General features: G+C 42.3%; 1 protein-coding gene and 2 pseudogenes across 1 annotated transcript; all 3 read right to left on the bottom strand.

The window, feature by feature from the left end:
• Nucleotides 1–1,255: 1,255 nt before the first annotated feature.
• LOC103698301 (senescence-specific cysteine protease SAG39 pseudogene) lies at nt 1,256–2,339 on the bottom strand (annotated as a pseudogene).
• Nucleotides 2,340–2,377: 38 nt separating this feature from the next.
• LOC103700710 (senescence-specific cysteine protease SAG39-like) lies at nt 2,378–23,029 on the bottom strand (annotated as a pseudogene).
• A 514-nt stretch (nt 23,030–23,543) lies between these two features.
• On the bottom strand, nt 23,544–25,193 carry LOC113460931 (senescence-specific cysteine protease SAG39-like). Its single transcript, XM_089924079.1, has 2 exons — nt 24,368–25,193; nt 23,544–24,240 (listed from the first exon to the last, which is right to left on the bottom strand). The coding sequence occupies exons 1-2, from the start codon at nt 24,783–24,785 to the stop codon at nt 23,648–23,650; spliced, it is 1,011 nt and encodes a 336-aa protein (XP_089780205.1). The 5' UTR covers nt 24,786–25,193; the 3' UTR covers nt 23,544–23,647.
• Between the last annotated feature and the right edge of the window lie 2,107 nt (nt 25,194–27,300).

Here is a 27,300-nt window from a genome sequence, read left to right as displayed (position 1 = left end):
TACACTTTGGTTTTCCGGGTTCACCAAAAACCTTTGTTGGTTTTGCGGGCTCACCAACTAACCTTTACACTTTGGTTTTCCGGATTCACCAAAAACCTTTGTTGGTTTTGCGGGCTCACCAACGAACCTTTACAAAGTGTTTAATAAATAAAAGAAAAGATTCAAACTCCTAAATGAGCATATGAAACAATATAAGCTACAAAGAAGAGTTAGAAAATATTTATCGCTTTGAAGTCGCTTTGCTCTTCTTTGTCAAGGATGCTTCACTCTTTAAGGGGGATGGAGCTCTTGATGCCTCTTTGAATCTGCTCAATCCCTTTCTTTGATTCTTGAATGAAGCTCTTGATGAAGAAGATTAGGGCACTTTTGTATTCTTGGGTACTCTTTGATATTCCACTCAAAAGTTGTTCTCTCTGATGAATAGTGCCCCTTTAAATAGCTTCCCACCTTCTTAGGACAAGTCCCAATGGTTAGATTTGAAAAACTAGCCGTTACTCACCTTGGGAAGGATAAAAAGTACAGTTGCAGAACTAGCCGTTACTGTTCAGCCCGTGTTTGGGTCGGCTCAACCTGTCCTTGGGTCGACCCAACTTTGCCTTGGGTCGACTCAAACATTCCTTGGGTCGACCCTCTCAGAAACCACAGAAACTTCAATTTCAGCCTTCCTCCCCATGGGTCGACCCAACCATTCTTTGGGTCGACTCAAAGTCCACTTGGGTCGACTCAACTTCTTCTTGGGTCGACCCTCTCAGTAATTCCAGAGAACCATTTTCTGTCTGTCTTTCTGTCTTGCCTTTGGGTCGACCCTCTCAGGGTTTGGGTCGACTCAAGCTTGGGTCGACTCAACCACTGTTTGGGTCGACCCTCTCAGTAAATCCAGAGAGCATTCTTCAGTTGTGTTTTTGAGGTTCTTCAAGGTTGGGTCGACTCATGCTTACCTTGGGTCGACCCAACTCACTGTTCATTTGTGCCATTTTTGCAGGAGTGTGCCAAATGATTTCTTGATGTGCCGGGGTCGACCCAATCAACCTTTGGGTCGACTCAATCCACACTTTGCTGCATTCTCAAGGTTAGATTCATTCAAATGAACAAGGTCATGTATCTATTTTCAATTAACCAAATATACTGAGAGTAATGAACTTATAAATGAAGTATCAATTTAACTTATAGCATACTGTAGATAATTGCTTGTTAATCATCAAAATAACACTATCATCCTCATGAGTTGTTTTCTATTTGCAAAACATCATCTTAATCAACAAATTAACTGAATTAATTAATATGAGATTACGCTAATAATCCATAGATCGTTCCCTGAGAAATCGACCTCGGACTTCCGAGTTATACTACTTGTGCGAATCTCCTGCACTTGGGAGAACATTTTTTTCGAAAGCACCAGCCTGCATGGAAATTCGCAGAGCCCTTCGGCCGCATCAACATCCCGTTCCATCCTTATGTATCCACTCTCGCCCCACGACTTACCCCATGAGTTCTTCACCAGCCAATACTTAGTTCCATCGACAATCTTTCCATAGCCAACAGCAGTAACACCATAGTCCAATTCAGTCCTGCAGTCACTGGTCAATACACTGCTTTTATAGAACTAAAAGTCCGAGCACCCGTCATCGATAGCAACTGAGACAGGCTGGTTGGGCACAACCTTCAAGAGGGCTGACTCGCTATTTACGGGGACATCTTCATAGTCATTGATAGTGGCTGCACTCGAGGATGCCTTCTTGGTGTTGCAAGTACCATCTGATGCTTTGTAAAGATAGTTACTCTCGGTTGTTAAACCTCCATTATCAGTTATAAATTGGAAGGCATCATCCATTAGACCCCCGTTATATCCTTGGTCCTCTCCATTAACATCGCAATCGACAAGCTCTTGCTCCAACAAAGAGATCAACTAGTCGGTGTCGAGCTTTGTCATGCCTTCGGTTGCCGCCACAATAGAGAATGCCCAGCAACATCCTATTGTATGGGTTCCATATTAGCCAACCAGTTGATCTGATGTTAAAGAACATTTAACATTTCATACACGAAAAGAAAAAAAGAAAAACTGAATTTCTTTTTTAATTTTATCTAAGTAAACCCACTTCATTAAGAGATCATATTGTAAATAATGAGTCCAAACCGCAGCAAGCAAACCAAAGTATCAGATACTCCTATACCATAAAGTTTAATCCCAAATGTGTGCAGAAATCCAAAATCATATCATAAATTACTTAAATTAAGTACGATTACAATTTCATGCTTCAAATTTACATAGGATAAATGTCGGCATGATTGAAATTAAGATTGATCCATAAACATAGGCCGGTGCCAATAGCCAATATCATACAAGAATAGGAGAGAGTTTTCGAATTCATGCAGTTGGTTAAGAAGCTTGTATGGCAATGCCGTAGAGCCCTTCGGCCACATCAGCATCTCGTTCCATCCTTATGTATCCACTCGCACCCCATGACTTACCCCATGAGTTCTTCACCAGCCAATGCTTAGTCCCATCGGCAGTCTTTCCGTAGCCAACAGCAATAACACCACGGTCCAATTCAGTCATGCAATCATCAGTGAATACACCGCTTTGATAGAACTGAAAGTTTGAGCCACCGGCATCGATAGCAACTGAGACAGGCTGGTTGGCCACAACCTTCAAGAGGGCTGACTCGCTATTTGCGGGGACATCTTCATAGTCACTGACAGTGGATGCACTCGAGGATGCCTTCTTCGTGTTACAAGTACCATCTGATGCTTTGTAAGGATAGTTACTCTCGGTTGTTAAACCTCCATTATCAATTATAAATTGGAAGGCATCATCTATTAGACCCCCGTTACATCCTTGGTCCTCTCCATTAACATCGCAATCCACAAGCTCTTGCTCCGACTAAGAGATCAACTCATCGGTGATGAGCTTTGTCATGCCTTCAATTGCCGCCACAACAGAGAATGCCCAGCAACATTCTATTGTATGGGTTCCATATTAGCCAACCAATTGATGCGATGTTAAAGAACTGCAGCAAACTTGAAACAAGATGGTAAATTTTTTCATTACCACATTGGCCTTGATCCTTGATGGGAGTAACTGCACCCTTGGTCCTCCAATCCATGCTAGCGGGCTGAAGTTTATACAGGGGTTGGAGTAGGGGAATTCTGCCAGTGGGAAGCAGATAAGGACTTGAAACATGCCGTGGAGATTGAAATGAGTGGGATGGGTTAGTGGATGAATAATACAAATTATAATAGCACAGACATACCGTGCGGTATGCTGGTCTAAACTGCAATATCTTCGATCTTGCAGAAGTATCATACAAATTATAATAGCTCAGACATTTGAGGATGCAAAAAAGGAGAGCAATGAGCGTGGTCTTTCAGCCTCTGCCCACCAATAGAAGAGTAGGTTAAGTATTGTCCATGAGGGATTTCAACAGTTTGTTTACCAGAAGGGTATATCTTCCACGGCATAATGTTGGACCTTGACATAACCTAATAGAAGATCGGATTAGGTCTGGTCAGATCTACGGCCAAATATTTTGACCCAACAGATTATTCAGGTCAACTCAGGTCCGTGTATGACCCGATCCCAACTTGAAAAACTCAGATCCGAAATTAGATCCGGGTTGATTCCGGATCTCTCATAGCTGTAAAGACTCCTAATGGTTAAGAGGCTCGTATATTCATTTGTTTCAAGAATTCCTGTTAAATTTACAAATCGCAGGTGAAATAGATAATCTTCATTACATCAAGTCAAAGCATGCCTAGCCTAACTGAAAGAAATAAAAAAAATAAGAAAATTAAGAGGAAATATGAGTTCATTAAATATAAAATTAGGATAAATTTAATAGACATCATCATTAGACCAAGAATCAAGAAGATCTCAGGTTTACAAATAGCAAGCAAGAATCTAAATAAAATAATTCAACATTCACTTAAGAAGATAAAGTAAAATCAAAAAGAAAAATAAAAGAAATTGACTGAAAGGCTTACTTAGATCGAAACCCCAAAACCTAACAGCTCTTGAAAGAGAGATTGAAAGCAAGAAGGATTCAAGAGGAAATTTACCTCTTTAGTGTTGTCGGCGCCCCGCACCGGAACCCACTCACACCAGCGCCGCCACCGACGTCGGACAAGCAAGAGAGATACAAACGGATAAGCACTCTCTCGCTCCCTCGACTCCGGACTCAAGGATCACCTCTTCGCTCCGCCTACGAAGGGCAAAAGATTACCCCGTGGTATCAGTAGGATAAAATACTTGAGCACCGCAACGGATTATCAAAGATCAAAGGAAGAAGAAGGAAGAAAATAGCAAAGCAAACACAAAAATTGTAACGAGGTTCGGCTACAAATAGCCTACGTCCTCCACCGTTCCAAATCTCAATAAGGATGAACTGATTACAGAGATAGCACACACCCGAACGATCACAAGCGATCGATCTACAAGAGATTCACACAGAATTCCCTTTGCACAAAAAGTAGGATCCCAATCCTCTTCTTCTCTAGAACCCTAGCCTCACAAACAAGAGTCTCTCTCAAATATACGGCCAATAACCTTACCCTAGGGCTCTCATGAGTCCTATATATAGTCTCAAGACCTTCAGATGATCATAGCCGTCGAAACGCCACCAAAAACACCAAAAGAAAATCGTTCGTACGATTTTTCGCGAGCCCGAGTCGACTCGGCTGAAGTCCGAGTCGACTCTGGCACGTCTGAACAACTTCCAGTTTAACTGGCACGATCTCGAGTCGACTCCACTGTATCTCGAGTCGACTCGACGATGCTCCGAGTCGTCTCGACTGTAGTTCGAGTCGACTCTGACAGTCCAGACAGAAACATGGTTTTTGCGGCTTTCTCCTCTCGGGTCGACTCGACAGACCTCGAGTCGACTCGACTGTTCCCGAGTCGACTCGACTGAAGCTCGAGTCGACTCCGACAGTCCGCCAGACAGAAAACTATGCAGAATTGATTTTTCTTCAATTCTCTTCATCACCAAAGGTCTCCACATACCCCAACAATCTCCCACTTGGAGACCTTGGGTATATCCTCTTGTTACTTGGCTCTCCTCTGTGCTCCCACTGAAACTAAATCATCCTAGTGAAATAGGTACGATGCCTCCTCAACGTCTTCAAGCATGAAGACCAGCAGAAGCTGAACAACTCCTCAGCTTCTCCACCGTGACGACCTTCGTCAACATATCTGCAGGATTCTGACTTGTATGAATCTTCTCCAACTTGACGAGTCCCTGCTCGAGCAATGACCTCACGAAGTGGTACCGTATGTCAATATGCTTCGTCCTTGAATGGAAAGCTGAATTCTTTGCCAGATGAATTGCACTTTGACTATCTGAATATAACATGCAATCCTTCTGTTCCTTCCCAAGCTCCTTCATCAAGACTTGAAGCCATATTAGTTCCTTGCACGCCTCTGTGGCTGCCACATACTCCGCCTCCGTAGTCGACAATGCAACAACTGGTTGCAACCTGGAAATCCAACTGACGGCTCCACTGCCCAAGGTGAACAAGTACCCTGTCGTGCTTCTCCTGCCGTCCAAGTCTCCTGCCATGTCTGAGTCCACATAGCCCTGTAACCGGATCTCAGAACCTCCATAGCACAATGACATGTGCTCAGTGCCTTTCAGATACCTCAGTATCCATTTGACTGCGCGCCAATGCTCCAAGCCTGGGCAGCTCATGAAGCGACTCACAACTCCCACTGCTTGAGCAATGTCTGGTCTCGTACACACCATAGCGTACATCAAGCTCCCCACTGCCGATGCATACGGGATTTTTGACATATTGAGCTCCTCCACCCGCGTCTTCGGACTTTGCCCTTTTGAGAGCTTAAAATGGGCACCCAGCGGTGTGCCAACAGGTTTGGCACCCTCCATGCAGAATCTCCTGAGTACTCGGCTGATGTACTCTGCCTGAGATAGTCTGAGGATATGTTTAGACCTATCTCTACTGATCCGCATCCCAAGGATCTGTTTTGCTGCTCCTAGATCCTTCATTGCAAATTTTCTTGACAGCTTCAGCTTCAATTTTGCAATCTCATGCATGCTAGCTCCTGCAACTAACATGTCATCAACATACAATAGCAAGATAATGTAAGATGTACCGAAGTCCCGAAAGTAGCAACAGTGATCCTCCTGACATCTCCTGTATCCTATCTCAAGCATGTAACTATCGAACTTGAGATACCATTGTCTGGGTGCCTGTTTCAAACCATAGAGGCTTTTCTTTAGTTTGCAGACTAAGTCACCCGTGCCAGCTGCAATGTATCCCTCCGGCTGCTGCATATATATCTCCTCATCGAGATCTCCGTGGAGAAAGGCCGTCTTCACATCAAGCTGCTCTAAGTGAAGATCCTCTACTGCCACCATGCTCAGCACCGCTCGAATAGTACTCATCTTGACTACAGGAGAAAAGATCTCTGTGAAGTCGATACCTGCTCTCTGCTGAAATCCTTTTACAACCAGCCTGGCCTTGTATCGCTTCTTCCCGCCTTGCTCTTCCTTCAGCCTGTAAACCCATTTGTTTGACAGTGCTTTCTTCCCCTTGGGCAGATCCACCAAATCCCACGTTTGATTCTGCTCCAATGACTTCATCTCATCATCCATGGCCAACTCCCACTCCTTCCTGGTATCAACCTCCAATGCCTCCGTGAAGCATTCAGGTTCGCCATTATCTGTGAGCAGCAAATAACTAAGAGTCCCATCATACCTTTGAGGAGGCTTCCCATGAGTACTACGAGTGGACCTTCTTAGTTGTGGAGGGGGTGCCAATGCTTCAGGTTCTTGCTCTGACTGAGTCTTCTGACCAGAATTTGTAGACTCCTCTTCAGGATCCACAAAACACGGCTCAACAGGTTTTGTTTCTGATTCAGTGCTCTGCTGCATTTTCTCATTGAATACCACATCATTACTACGAATGATCTTCTTGTGTTTGGGATCCCAAAGCCGGTACCCAAACTGTTGACCTCCGTATCCAACGAAAATACACTTCTTTGATTTGGCGTCTAGTTTGCTTCTTTGACTGGAATCAACATGGACATAACTGGTACAACCGAATACTCGTAAGTGCGCCAAATCAATCTTCTTCGCTGTCCATGCTTCCTCAGGAATCCCAAATTCAAGTTTCTTTGATGGCCCTCTGTTGATCAAGTAGGCAGCAGTGTTAACTGCTTCCACCCAAAACTGCTGTGGCAATCCAGCATGTATCCTCATACTCCTGGCACGCTCATTAATTGTTCTGTTCATCCTTTCAGCAACTCCATTTTGTTATGGTGTTCCTGGAACTGTCCTTTGCCTGACGATCCCAGCATCTGCACAGTAGTCCTCAAACTCCCTGCTACAATACTCACCACCGTTGTCCGATCTCAGGCATTTCAACCTCTTTCCTGTCTCGAGTTCTACCATCACCTGCCATCTCCTGAAGACCCCAAATACCTCTGACTTGTGCTTCAAGAAGAACACCCAAAGCTTCCTAGTAGCATCATCAATAAAAGTAACATAGTACTGAGATCTACCAATGGAAGAAACTGGTGCAGGCCCCCACACGTCCGTGTGCACGAGATCTAGCTTTTCTTGCTTCCGAGGTTTACCTTCTTTGTTGAATGAAACACGCTTCTGCTTTCCGAGAACACAATCCTCACAGAAGTCCATCTCAACACTCCTGAGACCCTGCAGCTTTCCCAACTGGTGCATCACCTCCAGTCCCTGATAACTCATGTGCCCAAGTCTACAATGCCATAACTTGGTGTCCACATCTGCTGCAACAACTCCAATAGAGTTCTCCGTGCCGTTGGTGACATAAAGTGTCCCAACCTTCTTGCCACTAGCCACCGTCAACGAACCTCTGGATATCTTCTACTGATCAGCTGTGAAAGTAGCCTTGTACCCCTGGCTCGCCAACTGTCCAACAGAAATCAGATTCCTCTGCAGTTGAGGTACGTGCCGTACGTCCTCAAGCTCAAGTGAAGATCCAGAAACCAACTTCACTTCCGCGCTTCCCCTTCCTTGTATGGTGCAAGGCTCTCCATCCCCTAGGTAGACTTTGCCAAAGTCTCCCTTCTCATATCCTTCAAGAAGCTTCCGTTGGGATGTAGCATGGAAAGACGCGCCCGAGTCTATCACCCAAGACTCGTCACAGGTAGACAAAGATAGAACGAGGGCATCCATATCACCGTCTTCAGCAAGATTTGCCAGATCCTTGCTGACTCCTTCGGTGTGGTCGCCTTGCTTCCCTTTAGGAGATTTGCAATCCCTCCTAAAGTGCCCCGTCTTCCCGCAGTTCCAGCACTTCGCTCCCTTGTTCTGAGGTGCTCGAGACTTGCTGGATCTCGACTTCGAGTCGCTTCGAAATCGACCGTCCTTCTTTTGTCTTCCCCGGTCAGAGGTGTTTAGTGCACTTCCAGACGACTCCGTAGCTCCAGAAGATTTCCTTCTTGCTTCTTCACTCAGAAGCACTCCCACAACGTCATCAAAAATCAACTTCCCCGTTGCCGAAGAGTTGCTCACCGCCATCACCAGGCCCTCCCAGCTATCAGGCAATCCGGAGAGGATTAGCAATGCCCGAATCTCATCGTCAAAACTAATCTCCACTGACTCCAACTGGGCCGTGAGTCCATTGAACTCGTTGAGGTATTCTGCTATGCTGCCGCCATTTTTCATACGAAGATTAAACAACCTCTTCATGAGAAATACCTTGTTTGATGCTGAGGGTTTCTCGTACATCCGCGACAATGTTGCCATCAACTCCATCGTCGTCTTCTCGTTTTTGATGTTGAATGCCACTTGGGATGCAAGTGACAATCTGATGGTGCCGAGCGTCTTCCGATCGAGGACCTCCCAGTCTTCATCGGACATCTTCTCTGGTTTCTTTGCTCTACCTCCAAGAGGTAAATAGAGATCCTTCTGGTAAAGGTAATCTTCTATTTGCATCTTCCAAAACCCGAAGTTCGTGCCATTGAACTTCTCAATTCGCAACTTCCCTTCATCCGCCATTGCAGAATAACCAATAGCTCTGATACCAATTGTTGTCGGCGCCCCGCACCGGAACCCACTCACACCAGCGCCGCCACCGACGTCGGACAAGCAAGAGAGATACAAACGGATAAGCACTCTCTCGCTCCCTCGACTCCGGACTCAAGGATCACCTCTTCGCTCCGCCTACGAAGGGCAAAAGATTACCCCGTGGTATCAGTAGGATAAAACACTTGAGCACCGCAACGGATTATCAAAGATCAAAGGAAGAAGAAGGAAGAAAATAGCAAAGCAAACACAAAAATTGTAACGAGGTTCGGCTACAAATAGCCTACGTCCTCCACCGCTCCAAATCTCAATAAGGATGAACTGATTACAGAGATAGCACACACCCGAACGATCACAAGCGATCGATCTACAAGAGATTCACACAGAATTCCCTTTGCACAAGAAGTAGGATCCCAATCCTCTTCTTCTCTAGAACTCTAGCCTCACAAACAAGAGTCTCTCTAATATACGGCCAATAACCTTACCCTAGGGCTCTCATGAGTCCTATATATAGTCTCAAGACCTTCAGATGATCATAGCCGTCGAAACGCCACCAAAAACACCAAAAGAAAATCGTCCGTACGATTTTTCACGAGCCCGAGTCGACTCGGCTGAAGTCCGAGTCGACTCTGGCACGTCTGAACAACTTCCAGTTTAACTGGCACGATCTCGAGTCGACTCCACTGTATCTCGAGTCGACTCGACGATGCTCCGAGTCGTCTCGACTGTAGTTCGAGTCGACTCTGACAGTCCAGACAGAAACATGGTTTTTGCGGCTTTCTCCTCTCGGGTCGACTCGACAGACCTCGAGTCGACTCGACTGTTCCCGAGTCGACTCGACTGAAGCTCGAGTCGACTCCGACAGTCCGCCAGACAGAAAACTATGCAGAATTGATTTTCCTTCAATTCTCTTCATCACCAAAGGTCTCCACATACCCCAACATTTAGTGGAGGAGGATTACATCTCAACCTTTTTAGGGAGACAAGACTACACTAGTATGTCATCTCGCTCTTGTTGGATAAGCAGAAGTAATCGGATCAAAAAAATGATGGGAGATTATCTCCGCCGATGTTGCCCTCAATTTGGTAGTGTGCTGTTAACCAGAAATTAGGAGGGGGATACATTGATAGACCACCATGAAAGAGGTTCAATTGCTCGAAGTACGATAATGTGGTGGTCGATAGGGATATCTCGGAAGACCATCGTGAAAGCTTGAACACACCACCAACATTGCAGAGTAGCAACATTAATTGATGGTCATGGTGGAAGAGAATCTAGTGTTTCGAAGTTAGAGAGAGACTAAATAGGGATTCGAAACTAATTGGGAGAGTAGAGACCGACTTGACACCTCCTCCTCGAGTTAATCGGTATGCCAGGTTTGGGCTTGACTTGGGTCGGGTAATAGGTTGAAAGACCCAAATTAGACCTAGCCAATAATCTAGTCGGGTCGGATTGGATTAAGTCAAGACTCCATAAATCCAAACCCAATTTAGAATTTGGAATGGGTCCAAATTTGGAACTCGATCCGGTACTATGGGTTCTTAAATCAAATACGGATCAAGTCTAAGCGGATTGAGTCAGGTCAGGTCATGGATCAATCCGACCCATTAGCCGCTCTAACAGTATCAAAGTAGATCCGGTCAATAGCTTAAGTGGATTATAACATACTGTATCATTGGCCTATTTGAGTTAATCATGGTCTAAAGTATTTGTGACCGTATTTCTGGTACTTATGATTAAATTTAAATAGATTTGGACCCTTAGCGTAGTGAGGACACTAGAGCTTAAACAAGAGGAGTATATAAGGATGCGTGTTCGTCCGATTCCTGTTTACCAAAAAATATACTAAACAGATCGTTGTTAGAACCGACAAACAAAGTTTAATTCAAATTGTTGCCCAGAGATGGTCACCCAAGAGGGGGGTGAATTGGGTGTTTTAAAACTCTTCGGCTAATTAAAATTAAAACACACAAATATATGAAATAAGGTAATGATAGTGGGATGAGAAGACACAATCACAAACACACGGTTTTATAGTGGTTCGGAGCTTCCACCGCTCCTACATCCACTCTCCAAAGCGCCTTTGGGTATTTCCACTATAATCCAAGATTACAGTACGGTAGTTTTGCGAGTTTACTACCCAACTCGTTGTTTTACACCGGGCTCACAACAAACCCTAAACCCCCAATTTCTCTTAGGCTTGGGACGCCTTTCCCTTGTTCCAAGTCCCTTGACTTGAACAAGCACTACAATCAAAGAGTTTACAAAAGAGAATAAAAGCTCTAAAAAGCAAATATATCAATTATGAACAATTTAACCCGGAAGAATCTTTTTGCCGTTGGAAGCGTGGGAGATGTTGATTCTTCCGATGTGGAGTGCGTAGGATCGAGTGTGAGCTTTGAATCCCGAGCGCACGAGAGCGGTTGAGCTTGAAATCACAAGAGAACCTTGAATGCACTTGATTTCTACACTTTAATGCTCTCACTCTCTTGAACTTTTCTCTCTTGAATAATTTTGCTTTTGGGTTGGTGAAGAGTTGTTGAGAACCACTTAAGAGGTCCCTTTTATAGCCCAAAAAGCAAATATAGCCGTTAGAAACAAAAAGAGAAGGATTTGAAATTCAAACCAAACCTGAAAAGCTGTCAGTCGCGTCCCAGGCGCTCCGGGGACGTCTCTGCTACAGCGAGAGACGTCTCGCCTACAGGATTTTTACTTTTTACTTTATCTGGGGTCGACTCGGCACTTTACGGGGACGTCTCGGCTTGTTTGCACTTTTTGAGTGGGGACGACTCCGCTTGTTTGGGGACGACTCCGCTTCTTTATCTTTGAAAAATATGTCCTCTGGAATTTCCTGAGAGAGTCGACTCCGCTCTTTCAGGGGACGTCTCGGCTTGTCTGCACTTTTATGCATGGGGGACGTCTCCGCTATCTCAGGGTCGACTCCGCTTCCTTATCACCGCAGAAACCATTCTCTGGAAAACCCTGAGAGAGCCGTCTCCGCCATCTTGGGGACGACTCGGGAAGTCTCTTTTTTGCTTGCGGGGACGACTCCGCGTACAGCGGGGACGACTCCGCGTACAGCGGGGACGTCTCGCGTATATCCCTTGAAAAACGTCTTTCTGCCGCCACTGAAAGAGTCGACTCCGCTACTGAGAGAGTCGACTCCGCTAACGCGGGGACGACTCGGCAGGTGTCGGGGACGTCTCCAAGTGTGCCAGTTCTTCCTGTTTGTGCCAGAGACGTCTCTGAAACTATCAGGAGACGTCTCGGCTGTCCCTGAACTTTTTCTTTAGCTCAAAATATTCTTCAATAAATTCATAAAAATTATGGGAACTTGCCTAGACATTTCTTAACAATATTCTAAGTAAAACACATGAATTTCTCAATTGAATTGTTAAGATATAATGGAATTTTACTCTAGTGTTTTGTATTCATCAAAATCCATTAGGAGGTCAACAATCTCCCCCTTTTTGATGATGACAAAACACTGAGTATATGCAAAATTTGAAATTTAAACATATACACAGTATTGATCAGATATACAAGTATAATGTTTTGATTTGAACTAGATACAATGTGCATCACTCAAATTTCCTTGTGCATAGAATTGTTCTTAAATGATTTTATCATATGAACTGAATTTGAATCAAGTTAGAATGAAATATTGATGCTGAAGATAATTGAAAGCTAGATTCTTTTTGACTCCCCCTTTCTTTTCCAGAAGGGCAATTATCTTAAAAATCAATATTCTTCAATAACCATATCCCTTACAATATTGATACCACCACTCCCCCTTTTTGTCATCAACAATGAAGGGAACAAATTATCCTTAGGTGCTTAAGACTCAATTTATAGTAGAATTCAGCATTCATTTTACTCCCCCTTTGATATTCAGGTTGTGCTCCCCCTGTTTCATATGCTTTGATAAGTTGTGCCAAATTTAAATACTTAATGTATGTTTTGAGATTCTTATGACACATCAAGAGGCACATTCATATTCACAGAAACACATCCACAGAAATGGCAATGTACACACATTTTTCAAAAAGGGATTGTATTCATGTATCATTGTGAGATTTTGAAGTCATTACATAGTCAAAAAGAAGAAATCATTACAAGTATTGATTTCTAATACAAAAGTGTTTCAAAATGGCCTAGGATTTACAAAAAGAAGATCCTACTGGATATCCATCATCGGCGTCGTTCCTCATGGTGCCTACCAGTTGTACTTTGTGCATAAGCCTTACAGGCTGCATCTATGAAACCATTGATAGAATCCATGAGGGTCTTAAAGTGATCTCCCTGTGACTTGTGGAAACCTGCCACAAGTGCTTCAAACTCTAAGGTTGCCATCTCAATTCTGCCTCTAAGTTGGGCAACTAAGGTGCCCACATTGCCATCTGGCTTTGTCAATTCTTTGAGGCTCTTGGAAATGGCCTTCAAGCTGTCCTTGAGCTCTAATGATCTGCAGGTTTCGGTGGCACCCACCCCAATTATTTGTTGCTCTTGGGCTTCAATTTGAGCTTTAATATCTTTCAGCTCTTGTCTGATGGGGGCCAGCTCCGCAGTCATCATGGATCTCATCTCCTCCCTCATCTGCTGACAAATGACAGATGCTAAGGTGTGCATCTACTCCTCTGATAGGAAGGAGGTCCCACTGACTGGAGGAGGTGGTGGCATGGATGTGGAAGGTCCAGCTGAGCTGGAGGGAATATCAGGGATGTCCATGTGGCTAGGTGGAGGAGAGTGATGGTCAGACTCATGATGTGGGATTTCAGGCTCTATGGTTTGTGCTTTTCTTTTTGGAACCTTGACCCACAACCCATCTATCTTGTGAAATTCCATTCTTCTCATTGAGCCCTCATTGTAATAGTCGGTGTTTCTTAGGGCCTTTGCAGGTTCATTTGGTGGTATGGGAACCTTGAAGTGTTTAAATATTAAGGTAAAGATCATGCCATAGGGTATACTAAACCTAGAATACCTATGACATTGGGCAATGTAATTTAGCATGAGTGTAGGGAGGTTTAGGGGGATCCCTTGTAGGATATGGTGCATTATAACTAAATCTCGCTCCGAAACAAAATCGAAGCGACCGGTTTTAGGGAATAGGACCCGATTGACAATGCTTAAAAGAAGTCTCATTTCTGCATTTAGGTCCTGGGAGTAGACAACATCAAGAGGGCCGCAGTCCTCTCTTCCTAGAATCAAGTTTAGGGCTATTTCCCTTTGGGGATGTGAGGTCGGTGCCTCACCGTCCTTAGGAATTTGTAGGACAGTGGATAGGACATCCTCATTAATTTCTACCAATGTCCCTCGGACATATGCAGTGTACCCTAAGTCCCCTAAGGCCATATCACTAAACATTTCTCTAACAAGGCCGGGGTAGGTCGAGGTTTTGAGGGTGCAAAGGTGCTCCCACCCTTGGGCTCGGAGTCTCTCTCCAATAGAGAACCCCTCATAATCTAGAAAGGAAAAATCGATGTACCTACCAGTCGTGACTGTGCGATTTGCACAGGAAATCGTCGTGGTTGGCGGAGCAACCGGAGGAGAAGGCGCGGAGGGTTCTTCCCGCCGTTCCTCACCGTCGCCCGCTACTCTAGGTCGCCTCCCACGGGTTGTCCTAGCTTTCTTTGGTGCCATGGATGCTAGGGTTTGCGATTTAGGGCAAATGGAAGCTAGGTTTTGAGGTTGAGAGCAAATGGAGGCTAGGGCTTTCCGTTTTGGTCGGGAATGAGGGAGAAAGCTCGAGTCGGCTCGAGCGATTTCGACCTATTTAAAAAGTCCTCATTCGGTCCTCGAGACGTCTCGGCGACTAAGGCGAGACGTCTCCCCCTGGGGGGACGTCTCGGCGACTTGCCAGAGACGTCTCCGGCACAAAAAAAAAAATTTCAGACTGCATTTCCAAAATTTTTGTTTAATCACCCTAATCAATCATGATTTCTTTTGATAAACACAGAGTGAATTTGTTTGTGATCCTCCCCCTTAATATTACATCTTATAATGATTTGATAATGATTCTTAACTTATTAATGTTGAAATGAGGAATGTTTGACCAAATTTCGAATACCCATGATATAGGCTCTGAAAATATCTCTATGAAGAGTCCAAGGGAGGGTAACCATCCTCCGGAAAGTCAAACAGTTCGTCATTTAGCTTAGATGAATTTATGTTTTCACTTATGTTTGCCTTGAGGTGGATTACTAGTTCGAGTAGCAAAGCAATGCAATACAAGTTCAATTCATTTGCTAGGATCATACAAGCTCAAAGCATTCCTTAAGAAATTGAATCTATCTTTACAAAGGGGCTTTGTAAAGATATCAGCTAATTGATTTTCAGTACATACATATTCAATCACCACATCATTTTTCAGCACATGATCCCTAATAAAATGATGCCTAATCTCTATATGCTTTGACTTAGAGTGTTGGACAGGATTTTTTGTTAAGTTGATTGCACTTGTATTATCACACTTAATTGGTATATTGTCCATTTTAATACCGAAGTCTTCAAGTTGTTGCTTAATCCAAAGAACTTGGGCACAACAGCTTCCAGCTGCAATGTACTCAGCTTCAGCTGTGGACAAGGCAACTGAATTTTGTTTCTTGCTAAACCAAGAAACCAAGTTGGCACCCAAGAATTGACATGTGCCACTTGTGCTTTTTCTGTCGAGTTTGCACCCGGCAAAATCAGCATCGGAATATGCAATTAAGTTTATATCAGATTGTTTAGAGTACCATAAGCCTACATTAGATGTCCCTACTAGATATCTAAAAATTCTTTTAACAGCTTGCAAGTGTGATTCCTTAGGACATGCTTGGTATCTAGCACACATACAAACACTGAATAATATATCTGGTCTACTAGCAGTAAGGTAAAGTAAAGAGCCTATCATACCTCTGTACAATTTGCAGTCTATACTTTTACCTTTTTCATCTTTGTCAAGCTTGCAACTTGAGCCCATGGGTGTGCTGATTTCTTTTGCATCCTTTATCTTGAATTTCTCCAACATTTCTTTGATATACTTGGACTGACTGATGAAGATGCCTTCCTCTGATTGTTTTATTTGCAGCCCAAGGAAGAAGTTGAGCTCACCCATCATGCTCATTTCAAATTCTCCCTGCATAAGCTTGGCAAATTCTTGACAAAGACTATCATTAGTAGCACCAAAAATTATATCATCCACATAAATTTGTACAAGCAATAAGTCATTTCCTTTTCTTTTAATAAAGAGGGTTTTGTCCACATTTCCTCTCTTAAATTTGTTCTCAATTAGAAAATTACTTAATCTTTCATACCATGCCCTAGGAGCTTGCTTAAGTCCATACAATGCTTTATGCAATTTATACACATAATCTGGATGTAAGTGATTTTCAAAACCTGGAGGTTGTCCTACATAAACTTCCTCCATTATATAGCCATTTAAGAATGCACTTTTTACATCCATTTGATAGAGTTTAAAATCCATGAAGCATGCATATGCTAAAAGCAGTCTAATAGCCTCTAATCTAGCAACAGGAGCAAAAGTTTCATCAAAATCTATTCCTTCCTCCTGATTATATCCTTTGGCCACTAGCCTAGCTTTGTTTCTTAATACTATTCCATCTTCATCTAGTTTATTTCTATACACCCACTTGGTGCCTATAATTGAAACATTAGGGGGTCTTTTTATTAGAGTCCAAACTTCATTTCTTTCAAATTGGTTTAATTCCTCTTGCATAGCATTCATCCAATTATCATCTTTTTCAGCTTCTTCTAGTGATTTAGGCTCTATTTGTGAAACGAAAGCAAGATAATTACTAGTGTTTCTTAAAGAGGATCTAGTTCTTATACCTTGTGAAGGATCACCAAGGATTAGATCCTTTGGATGACCATGTGCATACCTCCATTCTTTAGGAAGATCTTGATTTTTTGATGGAGGTTGACCATCTTCATCTTGCTGATTTGTATCTTCCTTGACCTCATCCTCATGTTGTTTGTCTTGTATGGAGAATTCCTTCATTCGGTCTTCAAGTATACCTGCATCACCATCTTCTTCTTTTCTAGAAGAATCTCCATTAGTTTCATCAAAAACAACGTGAATAGATTCTTCAACAACGAGAGTTCTCTTGTTGAAGACCCTGTATGCTCTACTAGATGAGGAATAACCTAAGAAGATCCCCTCATCTGATTTAGCACTAAATTTACTGAGATTGTCCTTTCCATTGTTTAAAATAAAGCATCGACAACCGAAAACATGAAAATAACTTATATTTGGTTTCTTACTTTTTATCAACTCATAAGGTGTTTTCTTTAAGATGGATCTAACTAAAGCACGATTTAAAATATAACATGAGGTATTTATTGCTTCAGCCCAAAAATATTTTGGTAGATTCGATTCGCACAACATGGTACGAGCCATATCTGCTAGTGTGCGATTCTTCCTTTCTACCACCCCGTTTTGTTGAGGTGTCCTAGGTGCCGAGAAGTTGTGATTGATACCATTTTCTTCACAAAATTTTTCAAAATACTGATTTTCAAACTCGGTACCATGATCACTCCTAATTGCTTTTAGTTTAAGATTGAGTTCATTCGAAACTCTATTATGAAACTTAATAAAAGCGGGAAAGGACTCATCTTTATGTGCAAGAAATGAAACCCATGTAAAACGTGAAAAATCATCAACAATTACAAGACCAAATTTCTTACCCCCTAGACTAGCAGTTCTAGTGGGTCCAAACAAATCCATGTGAATTAGTTCTAAGGGTTTTGATGTTGAAACTATGTTCTTAGACTTAAAGGAACTTCTTGTTTGTTTTCCTAATTGACATGCAGCACAAATTTTATCCTTTTCAAAGTCTATTTTTGGTAGCTCTTTGACTAGATCCTTTGTAATTAATTTAGAGATTAAATCCATGCTAGCATGCCCTAACCTACGATGCCATAACTAACTAGTCTCATTGACTTTGGGATTCATGGCTACAAGACATTGGCCATCCTTCATGGTGAGATCATCAAGATCTACTATGTAAACATTTCCATGCCTATGTCCTGTGAGTATGATCTCATTATCAATTGGACTACTAATTATGCATAGTGACGATTCAAATGACATTTTAAAGCCCTTGTCACAAAATTGACTTATACTTAATAAATTATGTTTTAGTCCATTAACTAACAATACATTATCAATAAATGAGGAGGGTGATATGGAGATTTTACCAACACCAATAATTCGTCCTTTAGCATTGTCTCCAAATGTGACTAATCCTCCTTCTTTTGATTCCAAGGTGACGAGGAGACTCTTGTCACCGGTCATATGCCTTGAGCAACCGCTATCAAGATACCACATTCTCTTTTTATTTCCGGCTGCAAGGCATACCTGCAAAATGATCATGTGAAGCTCTTAGGTACCCAAGTTTTCTTGGGTCCTTCGTGGTTAGTGTGGTTGGTTCCCTTAGGCACCCATACTTTAGTTATGTTTTTGGCTTTCACAAATGTACTCTTGTTAGTTTGGATTTTTCTTTGAATACAAGAGTAGGCTTTATGTCCATTCTTTCCACAATGAAAACATGTAGGTTTTTCAGTTTTTACATCTTTTGCTTTTACAAAGAAATTCTTTAGATACTTTTGTTGTTTATTAGTTTTATATCCTAATCCGGCTTTATTGAAAACAGCTCTTTGATTTGAAAGAATGAGATTTAATTTTTCAGAGCTTTGTGTGAATTTTTCAACAATTGGTTTGTACTTATGTACCTCATTCTTGAGATTCAAATTTTCTTTAACTAGTTCTTCCTTATCTTTTTTAAGAGATTCAACATTTTGTGCAAGTGAGGTATTATTATCGAATAGAGATTTTACTTGTAGATTTAATTCCTTAATTAGTGTATTTGCCTTTTCATTTTCAATGTTAAGTTTTGAGTTTTTGATTTCTAGGTCAATAGTGTTAATATTTTTAATGCTCTCCTTTTTATTTAATAGATTTTCAATATCTTCCTTTAGTTTTTGATTAGAGGCTTTTAATTCTTTATTCTTTGCTCCTAACATACCACAATCACCCATAAGTTCTTGAAAAGCCTCATATAATTCTTCTAAAGTAAAATTTATAGTTGGGTTTTGACATACCTCATCGTCTTCAAACGCCATGAAGCACAAATTGGCGGTCTCTTCCTTTTCTTCCTCGGAGGATGATGTGTCACTATCATCCCATGTTGCCTTTAATGCCTTCTTCTTCTCCTTTCCAAAATACTTCTTTTGTTGAGGGCATTTGGAACGAACGTGTCCCGGTCTCTTGCAATCATAGCATATGATTGGGTCTCTTTCTTTTTTCTTTTCTTTTTCCCAATCATTTCTCCCTCCAAATTTCTTTCTTGGGAAAGGTTTCTTTCTTCTCATGAATTTCTTAAATTTTCTTACTATCAAGCCCAAGTCCTCATCTTGGCTTTCTTCTTCACTCTCACTACTCTCTTCTTCACACACACTTGAAGTAGCTTTGAGTGCGATTGTCCTTTTCTTCGGCAACTCTTCTTCATGTTGCTTCATTGTGAGCTCATGCGTCATCAATGAGCCCAGTAGTTGTTCTAATCCCAAAGTGTTGAGGTCTTTGGCTTCTACGATTGCCGTGACCTTTGCTTCCCATGCTTTCGGCAAAGACCTGAGAATTTTACTCACAAGTTCCGGGTTAGTATAAGATTTACCCAAACTCTTTAGACCATTAATTATATCGGTAAAGCGAGTAAACATGCATGTGATGGTTTCATTAGGTTCCATCTTAAACAATTCATATTTGTGAACTAGAATGTTCACTTTGGACTCTTTGACTTGATTTGTACCCTCATGGGTAACTTCAAGCCTATCCCATATTTTCTTGGCGGAACTACATGTAGAGACTCTATTGAACTCATTTACATCTAAAGAACAAAATAGTGAGTTCATGGCTCTAGAATTGAGTTGAGCCATCCTATCATCATTCTCATCCCAATCCTCCTCAGGTTTGGGAACTCGAATGCCATTAACCACATGTGATGGTTCTTGTGGTCCCTTGACTATAACCCTCCACAAGGCATAGTCTTGTGCTTGAATGAAGATTTTCATTCTAGTCTTCCAATAGGTATAATTTGTCCCATTGAAGAGTGGAGGTCTATTGGTTGCTTGCCCCTCGGCAAGAACATTGTTAAAGGGTGTTCCCATCTAGATCTTTGGCTAAGACGGTTAGGTCTTTCAAGAAATACACAGAGCACCTGCTCTGATACCACTTGTTGCCCAGAGATGGTCACCCAAGAGGGGGGTGAATTGGGTGTTTTAAAACTCTTCGGCTAATTAAAATTAAAACACACAAATATATGAAATAAGGTAATGATAGTGGGATGAGAAGACACAATCACAAACACACGGTTTTATAGTGGTTCGGAGCTTCCACCGCTCCTACATCCACTCCCCAAAGCGCCTTTGGGTATTTCCACTATAATCCAAGATTACAGTACGGTAGTTTTGCGAGTTTACTACCCAACTCGTTGTTTTACACCGGGCTCACAACAAACCCTAAACCCCCAATTTCTCTTAGGCTTGGGACGCCTTTCCCTTGTTCCAAGTCCCTTGACTTGAACAAGCACTACAATCAAAGAGTTTACAAAAGAGAATAAAAGCTCTAAAAAGCAAATATATCAATTATGAATAATTTAACCCGGAAGAATCTTTTTGCCGTTGGAAGCGTGGGAGATGTTGATTCTTCCGATGTGGAGTGCGTAGGATCGAGTGTGAGCTTTGAATCCCGAGCGCACGAGAGCGGTTGAGCTTGAAATCACAAGAGAACCTTGAATGCACTTGATTTCTACACTTTAATGCTCTCACTCTCTTGAACTTTTCTCTCTTGAATAATTTTGCTTTTGGGTTGGTGAAGAGTTGTTGAGAACCACTTAAGAGGTCCCTTTTATAGCCCAAAAAGCAAATATAGCCGTTAGAAACAAAAAGAGAAGGATTTGAAATTCAAACCAAACCTGAAAAGCTGTCAGTCGCGTCCCAGGCGCTCCGGGGACGTCTCTGCTACAGCGAGAGACGTCTCGCCTACAGGATTTTTACTTTTTACTTTATCTGGGGTCGACTCGGCACTTTACGGGGACGTCTCGGCTTGTCTGCACTTTTTGAGTGGGGACGACTCCGCTTGTTTGGGGACGACTCCGCTTCTTTATCTTTGAAAAATATGTCCTCTGGAATTCCCTGAGAGAGTCGACTCCGCTCTTTCAGGGGACGTCTCGGCTTGTCTGCACTTTTATGCATGGGGGACGTCTCCGCTATCTCAGGGTCGACTCCGCTTCCTCATCACCGCAGAAACCATTCTCTGGAAAACCCTGAGAGAGCCGTCTCCGCCATCTTGGGGACGACTCGGGAAGTCTCCTTTTTGCTTGCGGGGACGACTCCGCGTACAGCGGGGACGTCTCGCGCATATCCCTTGAAAAACGTCTTTCTGCCGCCACTGAGAGAGTCGACTCCGCTACTGAGAGAGTCAACTCCGCTAACGCGGGGACGACTCGGCAGGTGTCGGGGACGTCTCCAAGTGTGCCAGTTCTTCCTGTTTGTGCCAGAGACGTCTCTGAAACTATCAGGAGACGTCTCGGCTGTCCCTGAACTTTTTCTTTACTCAAAATATTCTTCAATAAATTCATAAAAATTATGGGAACTTGCCTAGACATTTCTTAACAATATTCTAAGTAAAACACATGAATTTCTCAATTGAATTGTTAAGATATAATGGAATTTTACTCTAGTGTTTTGTATTCATCAAAATCCATTAGGGGGTCAACACAAATTTTACTCTTACCTTTCCTACTCGAAGAATAGTGGTCGTAAGAGGTCGATCCACAGGGAGGCGATTGGAGTTGCATAAAAATTAAAACGTTCACTCGGATTAGAAATCAATTTTTGAACAACAAAAAAAGAACATTACGTCGGGGATGTTGACGAATTCTCTGGTCTATCGGAGAATGTTTTCTACTGGAAATTTACGGAAAGACAGGTACATAAATTTAAAGAGCATTTATATATTTAATAAAAAAAAAAAAGTTCTGGCATAAAATAGATGAAAACAGTGCTAGGAATATTGAAGACTGGAACATCGATTGCATGAAAGAAATTTTAATGAATTGCATAAAAAAGAAGAAAGATTACAGAATTTGAAGAACGGAAATTAAAAACACAGAAATTAAAAACTTTAGTATAAATAAAACTCTCTATTAAAATATAACTAAAAACCCCAAAACAACATGCTCTCAATTAAAATTCAAACTCAAAACACATTGCTCTCAATTAAAATAAAACTAAAAAAAATAAAACAAAGAGTTAAAACTAAAAAAAGAAAAAAAAGAAACACAATGCTTTCATTGAAAACAGAGCACAACACTCTCTCTTCTCTCTCCTGTTCCGCCTTGAACCAGCCGACCACCTCCTTCAGCCGAGAGCTCCCTCTTTCTTGGACCCGCCGGCCACCACCCAAACCGAGCACACACACCCCTCCTTGCTCTTCCTCCTTCTCCTCTTATAGCCGCGGGGTCACTTGAAATTTGGGGAGGAATCACGAGTCATCCGGGAGGCTGAGATTTGGAAACGGAAGGAGGGAGGCGCGGGGATTTGGTCGCAGACGGCTAGAGACGCGGTGGAGACACGCTGCGGGACCACTGCTAGCATCACGGGAGGCTTGGATTCCATGGGAGAGGGGCTGAGACCTTTGATTCGGATGAAGGGCTGGCCGCGGGATGATGGCGTTGAAGATGTGGACACGGGTGGCTTGATTGCAGCTTGGATCACGACTGTGAATTGGCTGCTGGGAGGAATCAACAATAACCTGTGCCAAACAACAATATAATATTAAACCAGTGAATTTATCATTATCAGTTAACAATAACACTAATTTTGGTGACATGTAGGTCGCACTTTTGTGCTCTCATCAATGCGCGAAGGTGTGTCTAAGCCAAATAGCTAGAGTTACCTGAGTGCTATTTGCAGTGTTGTTGCTTGAGCTATTTTCATGAGACCTCATGGCTTTACATATATTTAATTATGGATATTAAGATTTCATTATATAGAATTTTTGGATGTGCAATGAAATTCCATAGTAATCCTTAAATTATAAATAAAAACTTCTACTTTTGAACATTTTTCTTGCAACAACCAAATGGTGAGAATTTTGACTTGCAGAAACCAAAATTTCAAATTTCGTAGTAAAAAAAAAATACTCGTAGGTTCAAGAAAGTCAAAAACTTTTCCAGAAAAAATCAAGAGTAAGAATTACTTTTGTGCATAAATACTACCACACAATATTGTCCTTTTTTCCTTAATCAAATTTAATAACCACACAGGAAGAAAAATGCACATCAAATTTAATAATTAACTCATGTCTTAGATTCATGGATAACACAATGCAGCTTTGTATCGAAGGAAGCTACAAATAGGAGCAAGTCTCAACACTATAAGATTATTTTGCTTAACAAAGCACTAACACATAAAAAGTTATTACATGACAGAATAATATAAACATTATTAATTTCCTCTCTCTCTCTCTCTCTCTCTCTCTCTTTTCATTCTTCTTCTATTTTTGTGTGTGGGGAAGGATTCCTCTAAGTAATTAATAAGATGTCATTGTAGAAGATCGTTGAATTTATGCTGTTGGGTAAGAAGCAAGCTTGGCAATACCACAGAGCCCTTCCGGTGCACCAACATCACGCTGGATGCGCATGTATCCCATCTCACCCCAAGTTGTACCCCATGAATTCTTTACCAGCCAATATTTAGTCCCATCCTCAGCTGTCCCGTAACCAACAGCAGTCACAGCGTGGTTCATTTCCGTTTCACACGGACCGGTGAAGATGCCACCTTTGTAGAGCTGGAAGTCTTGCCCATTACCATCGATGCCAACTGAAACAGGCTGGTTCGCGACCGCCTGTAAGAGCGAGGACTCATCATTTGCAGGCACGCTCTCGTAGCCGCTGATAGTAGCTGCCGATGATGATGCCCTGTTGGTGTCACAAGCGCCATCAGCTGCCATGTAAGGGTAGTTATCTTCAGTTGTTATCCCTCCATTATCAACGACGTATTGGAAGGCACTTGTCATAAATCCCCCGTCGCATCCTTTGTTTCCATCGTTAGTATCACAGTCCACGAGTTGTTGCTCCGACAAGGAGACCAAGTTGCCGGTCTTGATTTGAGTAATCGCTTCAATGGCAGCCACAGAAGAGAATGCCCAACAGCACCCTACGTACATGCTTGTTGTTGGTTAGATATATAACTTGTTTGTGAGCCATGTTAATTACTTGATTACATCTTTCATGTATCTTGTTGTTCTTTAAATTTAAATAACTCATTGGACGTCATATCTTACCGCACGAGCGTTGGTTCTTGACGGGTGTAACTGCACCTCTGGTTCTCCAGTTCATGCTGTCAGGCGCGTCGCTCAGGTTGGCGTACTGAAAGCTTCCTCTCGTGGACTCCGTAGGCATGGGCTTGAATCCAAGGCGAGAGGCCTTGAACTCCTCGTTGGTCATGTCCGCAAACTGGTTGAGGCCGAGCTTATACTTGCGATCGCCAGCTCTATTGACAGACTCGACGTACTCGTAGTTGTCCCTGAAGATTTGGAATCGTCGCTCCTTCTCTACTGCGTCCTTGTAGACCCGCCCATACTGAGCCATCCACTGCTCGTGCCTTGTCGACATAGGCTCATCAGCAATGCCACGAGCCGTCGCTCCAGAGACCCAAACACCCAAGACCATCAACGTGAGCACAAAGCATTGGTGAGCCATTGCTGTGGAAACACTTAATTTGGAATGGTGCAGCTACGTGGGTTAAGTAGCTGCTATTTAGAACTGGAGGGGATGTGGGCAAAGAGCTAGGGTGGCTTGAGTGTTTATATAGAGGTTTGCCTTGGAAGAAACCTGTTGTGCGTCCTCTCGACGCCCATCGCATGTCTTCTAGAGCGTGATGAGCGGCAGTTGATTTGGTTGAACGTAGACTGCTCGCTCGTCCAATATTGTTTGAGCGCTCGATTCATACTCTCTAGAAAACGTGTGACGCAGTTCAGAAGAAGACCGGAGTCGCCTCGTGAGCCACAATATAATGATCCAAACGAGCATTGCGCACCCAATTTCGTTCTGGGTTGCTATCAGTGGCCTCCTAATTTTTGTATAGCGCATCTTGTTGCATGTGAACGAGTCTTTATGATAAGAGCACACTTCGGACCGTCCTGGAAACAAGTAGAGAATGAGGAACTTGACCCTAACCGCGACCTGCCGGTAGAACCAAAGTTATCAAAAGAAGCGTGACCCTAACCGCGACCTGCCGGTAGAACCAACACTATCAAGTTCTAATCCAAGAACAAAGGTGAAGCTCTCACATAAGCGAAACCCTCAAATTTCATTCATGCGTTCTCTCCCTCTCAAGTACAATCAGGTGCTATTTTAAGGCTGAAATGGCTTCAAAGAGAAGCAACTCCTAGGAAATTACATAGCACTACTTGTCATGCATTTTCCAAGGCTGCATTTACCAAGGCTTGGAAAAGATGCATGTTACACCTACTCCTAGAAAAGTAACCAGAACTTAGGAAAAAGATCCCAAAGTAATTATAGTGACTTTGGGAACTACAAGAAAGTCTGAATGTGACTTGGGGAATACAAAACATCATCTGAAATATCACCCCAAAAGTATGCACGAAAATCCAAATATAATAGGAAAGTTGGCCTTCCCATGAATGCTTCTTGTCATGTGATTTGGACTTTCCAAAGTGTTGTCTTCAGGTTGGACTCAAAGCATCTTCACCCAATTGTATGAAAGTGACCCAATTAGGTGCAGCCTCTATCTCATGTTGGTCTTCTTTTCCTTTGATTTTTATGATCAGGCTTTCCAAAGCTTGTTTCATCCTCTTAGTCTTGGCCCTAGTCATAGGACCTTCAATTCCATGCAAAGGATCTTTAGATGGGCTGGTTGCGTCTCTATCATTGGTTGCGTCTCTATCATTCCCTCCCTCTTCAAAAGGATTCGTCCTCGAATCAGATTCATCACCTACATCAAACAAAGATAGATCAGCCACATTAAAGGTAGCACTTACATTACCATATTCACTTGGCAAGTCCAACTTGTAGGCATTGTCATTGATCTTCTCTAGAACTTGGAAGGGTCCATCTCCTCTTGTTTGCAGCTTAGATTTTCTTTGAGTGGAAAACCTCTCCTTCCTCATATGAACCCAAACCCAATCTCCTGGTTCAAAAATAACTTTAATACGCCCCTTATTTGCTTGCTTTGCATATTGCTCATTCTTCCTCTCAATGTTGGCTCGAACTTTTGCATGCAATTCCCTAATAGTATCCGCCTTTTTCTTACCATCCAAATTGGTACACTCATTAGTAGGCAAAGGTAAGATGTCTAAAGGAGTCAAAGGATTAAAGCCATACACAACTTCAAAAGGAGAATAAGAAGTAGTAGAATGAACAGTTCTATTATAAGCAAACTCAACATGTGGCAAGCATTTCTCCCAATTTTTCAAATTCTTTTTAATGATAGCACGCAACAAGGTAGTAAGTGTTCTATTTACTACTTCAGTTTGTCCATCCGTTTGAGGATGTGCAACAGTAGAAAATAAGAGTTTTGTTCCTAGTTTATTCCACAAAGTTTTCCAAAAATGACTTAGGAACTTTACATCCCTATCACTTACTATTGTTCTAGGCAATCCATGCAAGCGCATTATCTCTTTAAAGAACAGATCAGCAATATGTGTTGCATCATTGGTTTTAGAGCATGCAATGAAATGTGCCATTTTACTAAACCTATCAACAACGACAAATATACTATCTTTGCCACCTTGAGATCGAGGTAATCCTAACACGAAATCCATTGAAATATCAGTCCAGGGTTGATTAGACACAGGCAAAGGTGTATAGAAGCCATGGGGCATGACTTTAGATTTAGCTTGTTTACATGCTATGCACTTGTCACAGACCGATTGCACATCATGCTTCATGTTAGACCAATAAAAATGCTCATGCAATATTTCTAAGGTCCTTTTTATCCCAAAATGTCCCATCAATCCACCACCATGACTTTCTCTAACTAGCATTTCACGCAAGGAACAAACAGGCACACACAACTTATTTTTCTTAAACAAGAAACCATCATGCCTATAATAGTCCCCAAAAGCATGTTTAGAACAAGAATCCCATACTTGGCCAAAGTCAGAATCATTAGCATATAAGTCCTTTATAAACTCAAAACCAAGTAATTTAGTTTGCAAAGAAGTAAGCAATGCATACCTTCTGGACAATGCGT

Source organism: Phoenix dactylifera, chromosome 1 (genome assembly GCF_051530095.1).
Source record: "Phoenix dactylifera cultivar Ajwa chromosome 1, Ajwa_hap1_PhDact_Kaust_v1.1, whole genome shotgun sequence".
Classification (NCBI taxonomy): domain Eukaryota; kingdom Viridiplantae; phylum Streptophyta; class Magnoliopsida; order Arecales; family Arecaceae; genus Phoenix; species Phoenix dactylifera.
Note: the sequence above shows the minus strand (reverse complement) of the source record. Positions and strands in the feature narration are given on the sequence as shown.